Source organism: Ascaphus truei, chromosome 1, assembly GCF_040206685.1.
Source record: "Ascaphus truei isolate aAscTru1 chromosome 1, aAscTru1.hap1, whole genome shotgun sequence".
Lineage (NCBI taxonomy): Eukaryota > Metazoa > Chordata > Amphibia > Anura > Ascaphidae > Ascaphus > Ascaphus truei.
The window spans coordinates 341,943,888-341,963,157 of NC_134483.1; the positions used below are offsets into that span (position 1 = coordinate 341,943,888).

At 41.8% G+C, this 19,270-nt stretch overlaps 2 protein-coding genes across 2 annotated transcripts in view; both read left to right on the plus strand.

The window, feature by feature from the left end:
• The window catches only part of LOC142499220 (alveolar macrophage chemotactic factor-like), a 106,786-nt gene that overhangs the window by 13,558 nt on the left and 73,958 nt on the right, over nucleotides 1-19,270 (plus strand). The window lies entirely within an intron of this gene.
• LOC142499226 (interleukin-8-like) lies at nucleotides 14,473-17,759 on the plus strand. The gene is made up of 4 exons (XM_075608286.1): nucleotides 14,473-14,678; nucleotides 15,222-15,354; nucleotides 16,094-16,177; nucleotides 17,002-17,759. Exons 1-4 carry the CDS (start codon nucleotides 14,612-14,614, stop codon nucleotides 17,027-17,029), a joined length of 312 nt encoding a protein of 103 aa, XP_075464401.1. The 5' UTR covers nucleotides 14,473-14,611; the 3' UTR covers nucleotides 17,030-17,759.

The window sequence follows — 19,270 nt, forward strand, 5'->3', positions numbered from 1 at the left end:
ACCTCCGATTCTTACGTTCCGGAAACACCAAACCTCAAACAGAAATTAGTCAACAGAAAACTTCATAACAAACTTAAAGACACTGATAATGGCACAAAACCGTGCAACAACACACGTTGCAAACTCTGCAAACATATATGCCAAGATCCCACAGCCAGTCACAACCATGGAACACTCAATATTAAAGGATCATACAGCTGCCCATCCAGGAATGTGGTGTATATGATTCAGTGCAGCAAATGTGACCAAGGATGCTACATTAGGGAAACCAGACCAAAACGTCAAGGCAGAATGAATATGCGCAGACACTCTATACTCCACCACGAAGAAGGAAGATACTGCTCACCAGTGGGACATCATTTCTCACAACCAGATCACTCATACATGATTTTCTTTTTAAATTCCTCAATGGAATGTTTAAATGCACCCAAGATCGGAAAACATTTGAACTCAGAATGATAAGACTCTTTGACACCAAAACAAGAGGACTTAATGCGGACCATAGCAGGGCCTAACACGGATTAAAATTCCTAGTAACCTGTACAATACTTGGAAGAATGATCATATTTGATCTGTCAAATGACAGATCAAATATGATCATTCTTCCAGTGTTAGGCCCTGCTATGGTCATGCCTTGTAAGTGGCAGCAGGCTTAAAACGCTTGGCCAAAGGGTTAAACTAAATGACCCTTTTTACTAGAGAATATATTGGTATTTCACTGTGTATTTGTGCCATTGGATGTAGCACTGGACTCTGTTTGTGTTTGTTTATAGTATATATTGCCATGCCCAGTAGCACTCCGTTTTTACATTTATACACATACAGCTCAACCCCGTTATAGCGTGGTACTTGGGGGCCACCCGATCTGACCACGCTATAACTTGGGTCGCGCTAATTAAAAAAATGGCCGCCGTGTGCCCGATCAATGGGGGGGGGGGAGGAGAGAGGAGGTGGAAGAGGTGGAGTGAGGCGCCGGCAGCCCTACAAGTCCCCCAGCCCTACATGTCCCAAAGCAGCCACCGTAACTCCCCTCGCACTTTCCGCAGCAGCCTCCCGTAACTCCCCTCGCACTTCAATAAGCAGCCTCACTTCCCCCCGCCAGCCCCGCTCCAATCCCCTCCCCCGCCAGACCCGCTCAATGCCAGCCCCGCTTCAATCACCCCCCGCCAGCCCCGCTCCAATCAACCCCCGCCAACCCCGCTCCTATCACCCAGTCAGCCCCGCTCCAATCACCCCCCACCAGCCCCACTCCAATCACCCCTCGCCAGCCCCGCTCCAATGCCAGCCCCGCTCCGATCCCCCCCCGCCAGCCCTACTCTGACCCCCCCACCAGACCCGCTCCGATCTCAGCAGCCGAAATCAAAGTTAGGGAGGGGGAGGGGGGGTCTGCGAGTGTGTGTGTGCTGTGAGTGTGTGCTGTGAGTGTGTGGAACGTGTGCTGTGAGAGTGTGCAATGTGCTGTAAGTGTGTGCAGTGTGCTGTGAGTGTGTACAGTGTGCTGTGAGTGTGTGCAGTGTGCTGTGAGTGTGTGCAAAAAAAACCCTTTTTTTATTTTGGGGTCCACGCTCAAACCGCGGTAATTGCGGATCCGTGTTATAGCGGATCGCGCTATAACGGGGTTGAGCTGTATATATATATTTTGTGGTTACTTTTGGGGCTTAATGAGCTTACTGGGTATTTGTGTGTGATGTCTGAAATAAAATGCAGTACCGATGTATATTCAATTAATTTTACCTCTAGTACCACATAAATAGCTTCTGAATACATACGGATGCATGTGCATCATCCCCCCAATCGTGGAATTTGACCATCACATCTATACATTGTGGTAGAAAAATGAGTGCAAATGACTTCACAACATTATCAAAATCAAATGAGTGTATTTAGAGTAATTAATAGCAACATACAACCCCTAGATGTAACGCAGCTCTAAATAAACAGACTTGTGCAATATATCACAGCATCTAGCAGTGTTCAAAAATCAATCTGTAATGCACTCAAAAATGAAGATGTAATTTGTGTTTTTTCAAGGGCGAAGATCATCCCTTGTATACAATATTTGGCTCTGATGATTGTGTCCTCCAGGTATGCTTAATGAAATCAGAAAAAGATACACATACAAAACCCCTGTAAGCTCAAAACCCAGACCCACCTCACCATATACTGTATATATTTATGTCAAAAAGGAGTGCTACTGGGCATGTGACAAAGTATAAACAAAAGACAGAGGGTGTGCTTCTAGGTAAAGGTTTCAGGTAGCCCCCAAAATGTATTTCTTTCTGTTATTTTCTTTAATGAAAGTGCCAGAATAATTATGCCTCTGAACAGTGTACTATCTAAAATCTTTTGGGGCAAGTATACGCCAAAGCAGCTATTCACAATATCTTTGGCCTAAAAATCCCATTGGTGACAATGGAGATTTATTTCCTCAAAATGGTCGAAATGTCTGCATTGGAGTATATAGAATGTACCCCTTAGTCCTTACACATGTTTATATAGCAACTATAATAATAACAATAGAGAGAGAATTTTTCAATAGATTGACACCCTCCAGTTACCTTTATTACACATATCATTCATTCATCAATGTTTAAAAATATATTGTGAAGACGGAAATGACCACACAGGATTGACACCTCTTCACATACAACTATTAGATCCCCAAGATATATCCACAGCTAAATAAGGCATATATTTATAGAAAAGTGCAGCACATGATCAGTGTGAGCTACAAGGACGTAGCTGATATTTCAAAGGTTTGCAAACCTGAAAAGTGTCTGTACAGTAGGTCTCTTTTAAACTAGTGACAACAATCACAGCATTATTGATCTCTAATCAATGTATGGAACACTACATGCTTAAAATATATATATAAGTTCCAATACTAATTCACATCACACTGCAGGGCTGAAAAAATGGAATGACACACACACGAGAAGTACACACAGTAGCCCTCTCAAAAATGTAGATGCTAATATCCCTAATAAACACTCTGAAAACTTTTCAGGTTTGCAAATCTTTCAGATATTTGTATGTGAAGAAGTGTCAGTCCTGTGTGTTCATTTCCTTCTGCACAATAAAGAGTGCCAATGTATTGAGAATGTCTCTCTGTATTGTGATTATTTGTGCTTATTAGATTCCTTGATTGTGCACCACCCACCTAAATTGTATAGCTGGGTTTTGCAACACCTGTTAGTTTTGAGTCTTGAGCTTGTTAGGGCAACAATCTTCTTTGGGTGTGTCCCATAGCATCTACCCTGAGAAAAGTATTTAACCTCTTAAATCCCCAAACATTGAAAGAGCTCACAATCTACTACTCTAATCACCAATAATGGACCTTTTGGATCATTACATTATCATAGAGGGCTATATATTAAAAGGTCTGTAACAGATGTAGCAAGACTTACTGTTCTGTGGCTGCCGAAAACAGGGGTTCAATTGCGACCACTCGGCAGCCTCATGAACATCAATGTTTGCAGCTTGGAAGGTACAACGCTGTGGTGGTCCATGCATTTGAATGGGACCACCGAAGAGTTAATCCTTTGCTTGATGGGAGAGAGAATACCAAACTCACCTTTTTAGTGAGGATGGGGGGGGGGGTGTAAGGGAGATAGAAATGCAGGGTTAAGAGAGGAGGTGTAATAGAGGGGGGGAGTGAGAGACGGGGGAGAGAGGGAGACAATGAGTGGGGTTGGAGAAATAGATAATAGGGGAAGGAGCAGATGAGAGGAGAGGGTGTGTGTGAGAACGGGGAGAGAAATTGAGGGGGATGAGAGCGAGGAGGTGTGTAAGGGGGGGGGGGGGGGCTCGCAAGGTCGCCAGGTGGAAACTAGATTTATTGTGTTTTTTATTGGCGTGGGGGGGGGACCTTTAAACAGTTTTGCAGAGGGGCCCAAAAAAACACCCCAGCTGAAAATTGCTGTGGTAAATTATAAACCAGCTGTTAAAATGTTAGTGTGACAGTCTTGTGACATGTTTTAATGCTTTCACTTTATTGCAACACATACAGTACTGATTCCCTGATCAGGTTACAGATTGTTGTTCTCATTCTGACAGAAACCCACTGTAGATCTTAACTTAGCTGTAAGTGAAACCATTTGTTTAATGTATTTATACCTTTTATTGATTTCCACAAACAAATATAACCATACTAAAAGTCCGGATTTTTAAATCAACAATTTTTTTTATCTTTGGGGCTGGTGAATGGAGGAATGGCTGACAGTCAAGGAGCGTATGTATTAATATAATCAGTGGCGGGTTTACAATTTTGACGCCCATAGGCAGTTACCTTTTTCCCACCTGGGCCGCCTCCTTCTGCAGTGTTGCGGCATCAAATGACGCCACAACGTCATGTGACTACACGTTTCCATGACAACGCAGCACTATGTACCGTCCTGTTGTCATGGCAACTTGTCATGTGACGTTGCAGTGTCATTTGATGCCGCGATGTTACTGAAGGAGGAGGGCTGTGCGAAGGAGAATGTAAGAGACCTCACAGAGGCCCCACGCTCTCCCCCGGCAATCAGTGGGTCAAAAGCAGGCCTCTTTATATGGAAAAAAGAGAATAGGTGCAAAACAGCGCTAGAATTATAAATATAAATGTTCAGGCAGCCAGGTGAAAGACTGGTAGTACAACCAGTCAGGGGAACAAATGAAAAAAAAAAGAGGTTAAACCGGCGCCAAAAAAAGGGTAAATACCAGTCCTGTTATGACAGTCCAAATACAGTCCTTGGGATGATGAATGGTGATGAATCTCACCTCAGCAATGCATATATGAAAAAGAGAAAAAGAAAAAGAAAGAGAATAATGGTGCAGTAAATCAACACAGGAGGGGGAAGGAAGGGGGGGGGGGAAACACAGATATTAGCAACAAGAACAACAAACAGAGCATACAAACATGAAACACAAGCACGGCCTAAAAAATAATACAAAGCTTATTTATTAGCGTGGACATGTGTATTAACCGCATCCGGAGGGGCAGAATTGCAACCCTACTTACGAAATGCTGGAAAGGTACAGGCAGATCTGCTGTAAGCAGCTGGGCTTTCAGGATGGCGACCGGAGCACTTGTGCTGGCGTCTACACGTGACTGGGGAATCAGGCGGATGTCTCCGATGCCGAGGCCTCTGGGCGGACGTGACGTCACCCCCGTTGTGTACTCTCCACCGGCTCACAGGACTCCAGTCCTCCAGTCCTCCTTAACAGCCGCAATGTCGCCGTACCTCGGTTAAAACACTTGTAGGAGACTGCAGAATTTCTCCTTTGAAACTGCAGACTGTACCACAGTAAAAACACTCTAAAACTTGGAACTTCCCGACGCGTTTCGTACGCATGCGCGTACTTCTTCAAGGGATGTGCTTGTCTGATAGTCTCTAGGATATATATACCCTTGATCCAAAGTCCTGATTAGTTAATTGGATAAGTGGTATTAACCCCAATTTGGGCTAATAGACAACAGCACATAGACAAAGGCCTATGCTAATCTACATACATAACAAACATACAACATTAGTTTGGGATAACAGAAAAGGGAGAAAGAACGTTAAAAACATTTAAAAAACATTTAAAAAGACATTAAAAAGACATTAAAAATATATACAGTGGCAGAACAGATAAATGACTTCAAATGATTATAAAAAGGCTTTGAGTTCAAAATCGATGTTCATTCCTTTAGGGGAGAGAGTTTTAAGTTCATATATCCAGTAAGCCTCACGTATACTGGCCTGCTGGAGTCTACTCCCCCCTCTAGGGTTAACATCAACCTGCTCTATTGCCTGGCAGATAAGACCCTTGGGATTCTTATCATGGTACAGAGAAAAATGGTGTGAGACACTATGTGTCACTAAGCCCCTTCTGATATTGTAAATGTGCTCATAGACACGTCTCTGGAAAGTTCTCCCTGTTCTGCCCACATATTGCAAGCCACAAGGGCATTGCAATAAGTATATAATGTATGTGGAATGGCAGTTAATGAAATTGTATATGGGGTAACTCCTATTAGTAACATTAGATGTAAATTTTTTTGAATTTTTACTAAATGAACATGCTACGCATTTTGCACAGGTGAAGAAACCTTTTAAATTCCCTCCTAGTTTCTGCTTTCTTTGGTTCACTGGACAACTAGGGGCTAGTTTGGATTTTAAGTTATTAGCCTTGGAAAATATAATGTTGGCTTTTTTTGGAAGGATATCTGCCAATACTTCATCTTGTAATAAAATAGGCCAATACTTGTTTATAATTTGTTTAATTTTTGGCGCCATCTCATTATATTGAGTGATGAACGCTACCTGATTGTGATGTTTATTTATTATTTCCTTTTTTTTAACCTCATGTTGAAGTAAAGTGTCTCTATTAATCACATTGACCTGATTGAAAGCCTCATTTAATTCAAACTCATTATATTTTCTATTAATAAATTTATGTTTTAGATCTTCTGCTTGTTTTTTAAAAATCTCGTCTTCTGAACAGTTACGTTTAAGACGTACCAGTTGTCCCTTTGGAATGTTTCGCAGCCATTGTGGATTATGGTGACTATCCGCGCGCACATAGTTATTTGCCTGCACAGGCTTGAAGAAGGTTTTAGTGTGCAATATATCATCTTTGACATATATGTGGAGGTCCAAAAAATCGATGTGTTCAGTACTAAAACTACAAGTGAATTTTAAATTAAGGTGATTGTCATTTAAATAAGTGCAAAAATCATTTAAAGAATCCTGAGTGCCTGACCAAATGAAAATCACATCATCAATGTAGCGCCGCCAGAGCACCAGGTCTGCCCCTAGAGGACAGTTGTTCCAAATAAACTCCTCCTCCCAACTGTCCATGAATAAGTTGGCATAACTAGGGGCAAACCTCGTGCCCATGGCGGTACCACATTTCTGAATATAATAGTGAGAATTAAATGTGAAATAATTGTGTGTTAAAATAAACCAAATACTCTCCATCAAAAAATCCCTCTTAGTGCGCGAATAGCCACTGGAGTGTTCCAGTTTGCGAGACACGGCCTGGCATCCTTGATGATGGTCAATAACTGTATATAATGATGTTACATCAGCCGTAGCTAAAATGTATCCTTGCTGCCATTTAAGATCTTTTAAAATTTGTAGCGTATGTGTCGTGTCTCGCAAATAGGACTTACCACCAGTGACTATAGGTTGAAGATGGTGATCTATAAATTGTGAAAGATTTGAAGTGAGGGAAGAAATTCCAGAAATAATAGGTCTCCCTGGAGGTGCAGTTAGATTTTTGTGAATTTTGGGTATAAAGTAAAATAACGGTGTACGTGGAAACTGAACAGACAGAAATTTGAACTCTTCCTCACATAATGCCCCACTATCTACGCCAGAAGTCAACAGTTCTTCCAGTTCGGCTTTGAAATGTATCAAAGGGTCACTGTTAAGGGGGAGGTATGTGGTCTCATCTCCCAGTAATCTCATGGACTCTTTTAAATAATATTCTTTGTCCATGACCACAATACCCCCACCCTTATCAGCCGATTTGATGACAATCGAGTCATTATTCTCTAAATTTTGGACTGCCTCTTTTTCTTTAATGTTAAAATTATCTTTTTTGATTTTATACGTTCTACATGAGTTCTCTAAATCCACGCTGACCATTTCTACAAAGGAACTTACTAAATGTCCTTGTGCGAACTTAGGATAGAACGTGGATGCTTTTTTGAAAGTTTTTTCTTGAGGATCAGCAGTGCTGCGTACCTCTTGAATGGGATTAATTTGGTTAGTAATTTTATCCCTAGCAAAGTATTTTTTCAGGGCGAGTTTACGGGCAAATTTGTGAACATCTATGTAGAGATTAAAACTATTTGGTCCACAGACTGGAGCAAACTTAAGTCCCTTGTTGAGTACTTTTTTCTCAATGTCGGTGAGCTGGTACTGACTTATATTAAAAATATTCGGATACTCTTTTGTAATTTTTACCCGATTTCTACTAGTACCTCCTCTTCTCCCTCGGGTCCTGTCTTTCTTTTTTTGTAATTTTGTGGAGGTTGGATTTCTGATACATGTTTGATTATTTCCACCTCTGGGAAGATGTGATCTCTTTCCTTCCTCCACTCTAAAAAAGAAAAGTATGATTTAACGGCTGGTGTAGGGAGTGGTGTATACGAGATGCTCTCCACATCACTCTCTGATCCTATATCAGACAGCAATGTATACCTATTGCTGACCGTGATAGGAATTGATTGAGGTAATGTTAGTGCATCATATCGCTCCTTGGCTCTTTTTTGTTGCAGATATAGATTTTTATCATGCAGCGGTTGGATCAAGGGTATATATATCCTAGAGACTATCAGACAAGCACATCCCTTGAAGAAGTACGCGCATGCGTACGAAACGCGTCGGGAAGTTCCAAGTTTTAGAGTGTTTTTACTGTGGTACAGTCTGCAGTTTCAAAGGAGAAATTCTGCAGTCTCCTACAAGTGTTTTAACCGAGGTACGGCGACATTGCGGCTGTTAAGGAGGACTGGAGGACTGGAGTCCTGTGAGCCGGTGGAGAGTACACAACGGGGGTGACGTCACGTCCGCCCAGAGGCCTCGGCATCGGAGACATCCGCCTGATTCCCCAGTCACGTGTAGACGCCAGCACAAGTGCTCCGGTCGCCATCCTGAAAGCCCAGCTGCTTACAGCAGATCTGCCTGTACCTTTCCAGCATTTCGTAAGTAGGGTTGCAATTTTGCCCCTCCGGATGCGGTTAATACACATGTCCACGCTAATAAATAAGCTTTGTATTATTTTTTAGGCCGTGCTTGTGTTTCATGTTTGTATGCTCTGTTTGTTGTTCTTGTTGCTAATATCTGTGTTTCCCCCCCCCCCTTCCTTCCCCCTCCTGTGTTGATTTACTGCACCATTATTCTCTTTCTTTTTCTTTTTCTCTTTTTCATATATGCATTGCTGAGGTGAGATTCATCACCATTCATCATCCCAAGGACTGTATTTGGACTGTCATAACAGGACTGGTATTTACCCTTTTTTTGGCGCCGGTTTAACCTCTTTATATGGGAAACAGAAAAATTACTAACCCCAAATTGTGCCACCCTACGCTCGAGCCTAATCTGAAATCTGTCACTGAATATCATATTTAACTAAAAATGTTGTCACATTTTTGTGTTAAAAAGTAGTACAAACCTTTATAAAGTATGTGTTGTATGTATAAAGGCTTCAAACGCATGATGCATAGTCCTTTCTTTGAAATCAATTTTGACTTGATTGACTATAAAACATATTAATGATTAATGATTATTATGTATTCATCATTAAAATGTTTTATACAGTATCACATTATTGTGTTTTTCCTTTTTTCTCTTTTTCCCTTGTGCATCAAGGGAGAGCTTACTCCCAGATACGCTGGTAGAGGGGTCACACACTCCTCACCCCCCCACCCCCACCCCATAGCTCCCCCTGCCTACCGTAAACCATTACATTCACTTGTACACTATTCCGTTTGTTTAGTTTGTATTTGAGTTACAAATTTCTGTTTTTGCTCTGTGTTCTGTTTATCTGACCATAGGCCATTCTTATCAAAGAGCCAATACATGTTTATGAGAGGAGGAGCTGTGGTTTTGCAAACTATTGCTGAAAACACAATGACATAAGCCAAAGGGAGCAGCTACAGGAAACCCCACCCTCTCATCTCGGCATGTTTCCAAACTTTACACACTTAAAACATTATCTTTAATTACTTAATGATGGTAATAAACTGGCCAAGCCACCCATATGTTACCCTTTAAATATATCACTTCCATCTGTCTACTTTAGTCCTAGGAGTTACCACATGTGACCCCGCAGCTCGCCTGCAATATTTGTAGTTATTTTTTCTGCCGATTTTGATACAAAAAACTATAAATCTGGCCATGAAGTCACGAAAAGAAAGTTGCTGTAACTTTTTAATGGCCACATGAGCAAGACCCTGCAGCCATTTTTTGTTTTGGGTCCTCGAATGTTAGGAAGCACGGATAAGCTCTGTGGACCCCATGGTGTAGGTAAAAATTGAGATCAGCTTGGATTACTACTTTAAAACATACGTGGAAATAAATACACATGCCCATCTGAGTCAATAAGGACTATTATATTCCTTGTCTGAAAATGTTTTTAGGTACATTTCCTAGACTTCATTATGACAAAATGGGCAGCAAGACTTCCTAAAATTCATAGGAACTTCTATCCTGCTGCCTATTCTTATCAGGGTTAATGTAGGTAGCCATGGGGTTAATGTTGGGCATCAGGGTCTTGCCCCCTTATTAAAGTGTGTATTGTACATAATCGGACATTTGGTCACAACCAAGTATCCGCCAGCGTTTGGCCACAGAGGGACCCTTAGCTGCAACTTCTCCGCTGTTCGACACTCGTTTTACCAATAAGGTAAATTAACGTAAGGGGTTTTAGGGTAAGGGACTAGCTTTGTAGGCTAGGGAATAAGGATAAGGGGGTAAGGAGTTTAAGGTAAGGGGTTTTAGGGTAAGGAGCTAAGGTTTTTAGTGTAGGGGTTAGTATTAGGGGGTTAATATTAGGGGTTGTTATGGTAAGGTTAGGGGCTTACCTTGGCGGTGAAGGTGGTGAGATGTTCCTGTGGCAAGGTGAGTTGCAGCTAAACTCTGGTGGTGACTTAGTTGAGGCCAAACAGATGCAACCAAATGCCCTAGCCTGCATATTGTATGAGCAATACATGAAAGCGGTGATACAGCTTGTGCCTGTGTCTTTCAATCTACATTGAATTGTGTTGTATTATTTATGGTGGTTTAACTGTTGCGTGAAAGCCATTTCTCAGAACGCTAAGGGTTAACAGAACTTGCTCTGCAAGATAGTTGCAACCCTTCGGTTGTATCAGGCATTCTATGCCTGGGGAGGGGGATGTCCATGTATGGGCATTTTCCTGTACATGTCTTTATCCTGAGGACTCTGCTAAGGATAGTAATGACCATATTTGGGCAAGTCATCTTGTGCTTCCTGGCCCACCTTCAACTTCAGTAATCTCATCAACTATGCCTGGACCATGTGCAGAGACCAGGACTATTGTTTTCCCCCATAATGAGCAGCTTTGCCCTGATTTTAACAGATGTATAACTATTGCCTTCTTCCCAGCCTCAAAGCAAGTTATTCTGAGAGTCAGCAGAGGGTATCTGAGAAGACCCAGTGCAGGGGTCTTGGGCATCCGGCAGAGCTGTGGTCTGTGTGCAGCATCAGCTGTAGCTGTTTGGAGTGCTGGATTATGGGGTAAGATCCCCAGGAACGATCCAAGCACAGCTGCAGGATACCAGTGACCCTCATGAGGCAACTTTCTTACGTGGCATTCATGACAAAGTTGATCACAGTTCTTGGGAAAAAAAGGATGGTGTTATCAGGAGCTAAACTGCAAAAGTACAAAGACCAGGAAATGCATTTACATTCTAAATCACTTGTCAGCAGAGAGTATTACGTTAATGTTCAAAGAGACTGCCAATCTTTCATTGATATGGTATTTTTTTAAACACATGTGGAAGCTGCAGCATATTCTAATGGGTCTAAAAACCCATTGCCATAGTTCAGGGCTGCACAACACACGGCCCGCGGGCCACATGCGGCCCTCGATGAGATTTAAAAAAAAAAAAAAAAAACTTTGAAAAAAAAAAATGGCGGCGCGCATGCGCAGGGCCCGCTCCCTCCCCCCCCCCCACCCCCCGCTCGCAACGTGGGACGGAGGGGGAAGTCACAGCCAGCTGAGCTCTTCTGCGGCCGCTCCCCCCCCCCCTGATCCCAACGTGGATATGTGCAGGGGGGTGAGGTGAGGTGAGGTGCATTGAGGTGAGGTGCAGGGGGGTGAGGTGCAGGGGGGTGAGGTGCAGGGGGTGAGGTGAGGTGCATTGAGGTGAGGTGCAGGGGGGTGAGGTACATTGAGGTGCGGTGCAGGGGGGTGAGGTGAGGTGCATTGAGGTGAGGTGCAGGGGAGTGAGGTGAGGTGCAGGGGGGGTGAGGTGCAGGAGGGTGAGGTGCAGGGGAGGTGATGTGCAGGAGGGGTGATGTGAGGTGCAGGGGGTGAGGTGCAGGGGGGTCATTGGAGGTGCAGGGGGGGTGAGGTGCAGGGGGGTGAGGTGCAGGGGAGGTGATGTGCAGGAGGGGGAGGTGATGTGCAGAAGGGGTGATGTGAGGTGCAGGGGTGATTGGAGGTGCAGGGGGTGGTTGGAGGTGCAGGGGGGTGATTGGAGGTGCAGGGGGTCATTGGAGGTGCACGGGGGTCATTGGAGGTGCAGGGGGGGTGAGGTGCAGGGGATGTGATGTGCAGGAGGGGGGAGGTGATGTGCAGGAGGGGTGATGTGAGGTGCAGGGGTGATTGGAGGTGCAGGAGAGAGTGATGTGAGGTGCAAGGGGAGAGAGTGATGTGAGGTGCAGGGGGGAGAGTGATGTGAGGTGCAGGGGGGGAGAGTGATGTGAGGTGCAGGAGGGGAGAGTGATGTGAGGTGCAGGGGGGGAGAGTGATGTGAGGTGCAAGGGGAGAGAGTGATGTGAGGTGCAGGGGGGAGAGTGATGTGAGGTGCAGGGGGGAGAGTGATGTGAGGTGCAGGGGGGGAGAGTGATGTGAGGTGCAGGGGGGGGAGAGTGATGTGAGGTGCATGGGGGGAGAGTGATGTGAGGTGCAGGGGGAGAGTGATGTGAGGTGCAGGGGGGGAGAGTGATGTGAGGTGCAAGGGGAGAGAGTGATGTGAGGTGCAGGGGGAGAGAGTGATGTGAGGTGCAGGGGGGGAGAGTGATGTGAGGTGCAGGGGGAGAGAGTGGTGTGAGGTGCAGGGGGGGAGAGTGGTGTGAGGTGCAGGGGGGGAGAGTGGTGTGAGGTGCAGGGGGGGAGAGTGGTGTGAGGTGCAGGGGGGGGAGAGTGGTGTGAGGTGCAGGGGGGGAGAGTGGTGTGAGGTGCAGGGGGGGAGAGTGGTGTGAGGTGCATGGGGGGAGAGTGGTGTGAGGTGCAGGGGGGAGAGTGGTGTGAGGTGCAGGGGGGGAGAGTGGTGTGAGGTGCAGGGGGGGAGAGTGGTGTGAGGTGCACGGGGGGAGAGTGGTGTGAGGTGCAGGGGGGGAGAGTGGTGTGAGGTGCAGGGGGGGAAAGTGGTGTGAGGTGCAGGGGAGAGAGTGGTGTGAGGTGCAGGGGGGGAGAGTGGTGTGAGGTGCAGGGGGGGAGAAGGATGTGAGGTGCAGGGGGGTGGGATGTGTGTGGTGTGCAGGGGGGTATTGTGTGTTTGATGTGGAGAGGGAGTATTATGTGTGTGGGTGAGGGGGAGATGGGGGTATGAGAGATAGATGGGGAGTATCGCAAAGGTTTATAGTGAGGGGTTCTGGGGGAGATATGAGGATGATGATGAGGGGTGCTGGAGGAGATATATGAGGATGATGATGATGATGATGATGAGAGGTGCTGGAGGAGAGATGATGATGATGATGATGATGATGATGAGGAGGATTTTACCCGTGCGGCCCAATTTTTTTTTCCTTGGAGCAGTTCGGTCCTTCTCGCTTTACGAGTTGTGCAGGCCTGCCATAGTTGATCAAGTTCCTCTGATATATGTGCATTTTACTACATAAGAACAGAACAATTGTTTATTTTTATCAAACATAACTTGGGTATGTGTACATGGTTTCATGCTAAAAGTAACTATTACAGTGATATGATTTCACGCTGAAAGTAATTATTACATGTATTTTTTCAATTATTTATTTACAAAATATTATCATTTACATAATATTTTTGAGAAAAATATATCAGCGCTCCTGTAATGAGGCAGACACCCCAATGACCAAAGTGAATGAATGGCAGTGACATAATAATTATAATAGGTTAAAACCTAAATATATGTGATTGGAGTATTTTTTACAAAATTTCACAAGTACCGTGTAAACATTTTAAAATAAATGTTTAAGTTACTACTGACACATTTTTAAGCCTTTTCAAACTCAGTGTCTACAAATTAAAGGTAACAAATGTATTCTTTTAAATTTTTATGTTTTTAGTTTAAATGTTATCTTTATTACCCTTGTGAAATAATTTGCCCCACATTATATTCAGTTATTAAAAAGATTGGTAAAATATGATGTGAAATTGTAGTGTGAAGGATATAAACAACACAATGCCCTTGAATAAACATGTTGTAAGTGGATTTCTCCTTGGAAAGTAATGTGTGAGTCTGTATAGCCACATGTGCCTGGGAAGTTTCCCAAAAGCTGGGGTTTCCCAAGACTTCATTTAGCTTTACGGACCACATACAATTCAATACCAAATAATGACATCTCAAAGAAAAATAAGCTAAAATAATACTTATGTTTAAGCTTCGGCATTTTAGGACATTTTGATTTTAGTATAACTGCAATAGAAAGCTTATTGTGATATAATGTAGTATATAAACTTGTATAGTTAGAAGAGAATTCGACTGCATCCTGTGATTCAATTGTGGCGTGACAAGGGTCTTACAGAGTCTGGAAATTCCTGTTATGCAATTCAAGCAGCCTGCTGGCTGCAGACTCGGTATAAAAGTAAGCACTCTGACTGTCAGTGAACAGAACTAACCAAGGACAAGAGAGCTCAGTCACCACAGCTTAAACCAGAGGCATAAAAACAAGGAAGCACGCTTACGTTATCATGGCAACTAAGACACAAGCTCTGACTTTTCTGGCTGTCTGCCTGGTGTGTGCAGCAATGTCTGAAGGTAAGCATGTTCCTTAATGCATATACTGTAGGCTATGTAATAATTATACTGTCTGTTTTAACAATGTGATTTATGTTTCTCAAACATTGTACCTTGCTTAATTTAATTTATCAATAACCAGTAAGTTAAATAGATATCTTATTGCTGGACACTGATAACAGTCTACGTATATCATTTAGATCATATTGTATGTATGTAAAATGTTATTTATATAGATCCAATAATATACGCAGAGATATACAACATTACCATATGAGGTAAATAAAGATAATATATTTAAAACAATATTATATTAATATAATTGTATTATATTATATATAATTATATTATATAAGGTAAATAAATTGCAAACATTGGGAATAAGCGAAACAGGTTATTAGCAGCATACGGCTAAAAGAGACCCTGCCCCAGAGAGCATTGGTTGTAATTTGTTGTTTCCTGACTTTTTAGTATGTGTGATGTTTTGGGTCGTTATTGCAGCTGTATATGTACGTACTAGCTGAAATAGTTAATTCTTGACTTAGTATTTTATCTCTTTAACAGCTATGTCACTGGCAAGAGCAACAGAGCTGAGGTGCCGCTGTATAAAAACAGAAACCAAGATCATTCATCCTAAACACATGCAAAACGTTGAGCTTATTCCTAAAGGTCCACACTGCAAAAACGTGGAAGTCATGTAAGTATTTCTTATAAAATCAGTTTGCTTCTGATGTAATAACTTACCAAACACTGAAGTGAACTTTTGGAAAAGCTTTTGACAACTATTCCCCAATACAGCACAAAATGTAAAGTTGACAACATTTTACCAAAGTAAATAATCTAAGGATCATGAGTTTTATACAGTTACAAGCTACAGTATAGTCATTTTTTTCTTAAACAAGTTTTCAAACTTTGATGCTTATACTTGATCCAAACGTTGAACCTTTATACTTGATTAAATTGACCGATATCCACAATACATCTTTTGCACTTGCACTCACCCAGTCCTCTTCCTCAGTGGTCCTACATACGCCTTGTATTAAGTTCCCCCGATCTTGCACCCACGCCACTAGGTACAAAAAAATCTTCACAAAACTTTGTCAAGAATAGATCATCATTCAAAAAAAGTTCAAAATAAAAGATAAACTCACATGTTACTTGGATATCAAAAACTTCTTCAATTAGCATGCACAGATTCTTCCAGATATGTAGAGTTTAAAGAGTTATACGGACAAAGGTTGTTAACAAATTAACAAATTAATAACGTTTCAAGGCCTCCTGTCCCCTTTGTATTTTGAGCTTTTTTGAGTGCTGTAGCATTCTTGGCAAAGTTTTATTAAATGTACAATCTAGAAAATCGTTACTGATGTTTTAACTACAATTTTACCTAGGGAATATGGAATAATGTAATAAAATTGTGCTACTTTAATCCACAGAGCAACTTTAAAAAATGGACAGGAAGTATGTTTAGAGCCTTCATCTCCATGGGTCGAGAAGATCATCAAGAGAATTTTAGAAAGGTGAGAACCATGTGCTGGAAATGTTAATGTTAATTGATAATTACTGTCACGGCCCCTTTTATTCTCCAACATCTCCGATTTTGTTTGGGTATTTTTTGCGAATGCCACGCACTTCACCGCGTTCATGCCGCATTCATGCCGAGCCAGCGCTAATACAATGCACGCGGCCGCGGCTTTAAACACCGGAACATGCCACATCAAACACTGCATCTGCCCGCGGTTTTAAAAGTTGCGCTGAAACGGCCACACGAGGCTAAAGGCGGCCGCCACTGTATATGGACAAACAAAATAATTTCGCTTTGTGTTGAGGCGTGAAGTGCAGTATGGCAATTTATAGATGTTTATGGGAAATTAGGGCTAGCACTTGAGTTACAAAATTTTCTGGTGCGTTTGTAATACTGGGGAATACAAATTAGTGACACATTTGCATTAGTCAATGAAAGCCTCTCATATTCTAATAACCCTTGAATACTGTGTACAAGTAATGACCCATGTTCTATTTTGAGGTATTACAATATTGCTTGCACATGGATTTTTATTCCGACTGTGATACTGTGCTTATTCTAATCACAGGTATCACACTATACAAAAATCCAGGTGTCTAAGCCTGCCTGTTTACAATAGAAAATTCTGTATGCACACATTCTATCTGTTATGAGGCCTCCCCTCTGAGAGATTTGCATCTTCACATAACATAAAACAATAAAGTATATGACAGTTATAATACAAATGTCACACACTGTGTTAATGTGAAGTATTTGACTCTTCTTAACCCCCTTCTCAAAAATATTTAACAATAATATAAACTCCCTCTGGTTTTGCAGCTCCAAGACTCCACGTCCTGAGCAGTAAAAAAGAATGAAGGAAGCAGCAGGCTCCCACTGGATGAAATGGAGAAACCTTGAATCATTTGCTAGAAATATTTTGTTTATATATTTATTTAAGCCTTTCTGAAGATAAAGTTGAAACTAACAAAAAATATTATGATATAATATTTGGTTGGTTGTCGCAATCGGAGCATAAACAGATCTTCTGTCTTATTCACAGATCATCGTTGTACAGTATTTAAGTTTGACTGATTGTGACTAATCAATATAGCTACTGTAGAAGCTAAAACATATTTTGAATGTCCTTACGTGAGTACTTGGTGGTACCTTTTCTAGTTTGACTGACAATTGATATTTTAGGACAAGATTTCGAGAGTTCTACTCTCTTCCTCAGGTATAGGAATAAACATTTCCTGGAAGAAACTTGACATTTGTAATATTACGAACGCTGGGCACAGCTTTGTTTTTGTCTAATGCACTTACCTGTGTATTATTTATGTTCCATCGCAGTATTCCCTGTATGTTTCTCATTTTATATGCTAGAGTGTATACTATTCTTGCAATGTGCAAAAAAGGTATTAATAATAATCAGATATCATTTGTGGGGAATGTTTTAATTAATGCAGCTAAAAGAATAGTTGAATTGTTGATAATTTATTTTCTATATGTTCTACCAAAGTATTTAAATTAATATTTTAATGTTTTTGTTTATCATTTTTGTAAAGAATAAATGTAATTATTTATGTTTTATGATATTGTATATGGTATGCCATTATGGATGATGTTATCCATCTTTCATAGATGCATGCAACTATTTATTTTATAATTTAATAAAAGTACTATTTCACTTGTATAAAAACATGTTGATCCTAGTTTTACTCAAATATAGCTCAAACAAATATATAAAGAACATACCTTGCACAACAGTGATGTGCATTGATCCAACTCCATTATATAGCCCAAGGGGAAATTTCCCATAAAGTTCGTGGAAAGTTTTTGCAGGAAGTGTCAGATTGTTGCCTATCAAGAAAATATTTGTTAACGTGAAGCAGACATAATTTATACATGGATGTCAATTTTTTTGACATCTTCCACAAGACAGCTTCCAGCGGTACGTAGTATTTACCAAACAGATGGATTGCGTTTTGTGACTATAAGTTGGTGGATTGTAGCTCAATACAAATTGGTCCAGCACGTGATGTGTGGTGGTCAGTCTTATTATAATCCAAGTTGGTATTTATTTAGTGATGGTAGCCATACAGCTGTACCAACTGCTTTAATTATGTACTTTGGGAGACCTATTGCTTTAAATTAATATTAACACGTATTAAAATATCATATAAATCATCAGAAACTCATTGGTTTACAACCATTTTATGGAGATAATGCAGCCAAGCTTGTTCTTCTAGAATGCCAACTTCAAGCAAAAAGACTTAAAGGCATCTTAAAGATACAGTACAGCACATAAATAGTATGGATAGAAGAAAGATGCTTTCAAGCAATTGTATGTCTTTATTTACATAGCGCCATTAATATACATAGCGCTTCACAGTAGTAATACACGTGACAATAATATAAATAACAAATAATATAGCGAGTCATGGGAATAAGTGCTTCAGACATAAATGTAACATTTAGGAAGAGGAGTCCCTGCTCCGAAGAGCTTACAATCTAATTGGTATGTAGGAGGAAAGTACAGAGACAGTAGGAGGGCATATTGGTAAGTGCTTCTGCAGGGGTCCAAGCTTTATGTATCGTGTGTATAGTATTAGCCACGGTGCTACTCAGATTCTTCTTTAAGCAAGTGTGTCTTAAGGTTGGACTTAAAGGTGGCTAGAGAGGGTGCTAGTCAGGTATTGAGGGGAAGGGCATACCAGAGTTGGGGGGCAGTCAGTGAGAAAGGTTTAAGATGGGAGAAGGCTTTAGATACAAAGGGGGTAGAGGGAAGACATCATTGAGCAGAACGCAAAAGTCGGGATGGTGCATAGCGAGAAATTAGGGCTGAGATGTAAGGAGGAGCAGAAGAGTAAAGTTTTAAAAGTGAGGAGGAGAATTGAGTGTGTGATACGGGATTTGATAGGAAGCCAGGAGAGTGATTTCAGCAGGGGAGACGCTGAGACAGATTTTGGAAAAAGTAGAGTGATTTTGGCAGCAGCGTTTAGGATAGATTGTAGGGGAGACAGGTGAGAGGCAGGAAGGCCGGACAGCAGGAGGTAACAGTAATAAAGATGGGAGAGAATGAGGGACTGAGCCAGAGTTTTAGCAG

Bases quoted from the DNA above. Each gene is read 5' to 3' on its own strand.
- LOC142499226 (XM_075608286.1), top strand. From the start codon at position 14,612: ATGGCAACTAAGACACAAGCTCTGACTTTTCTGGCTGTCTGCCTGGTG. The intron at 14,679-15,221 runs GTAAGCATGTTC...TCTCTTTAACAG, and splicing joins GTGTGCAGCAATGTCTGAAG to CTATGTCACTGGCAAGAGCA. The intron at 16,178-17,001 runs GTGAGAACCATG...CTGGTTTTGCAG, and splicing joins ATCAAGAGAATTTTAGAAAG to CTCCAAGACTCCACGTCCTG.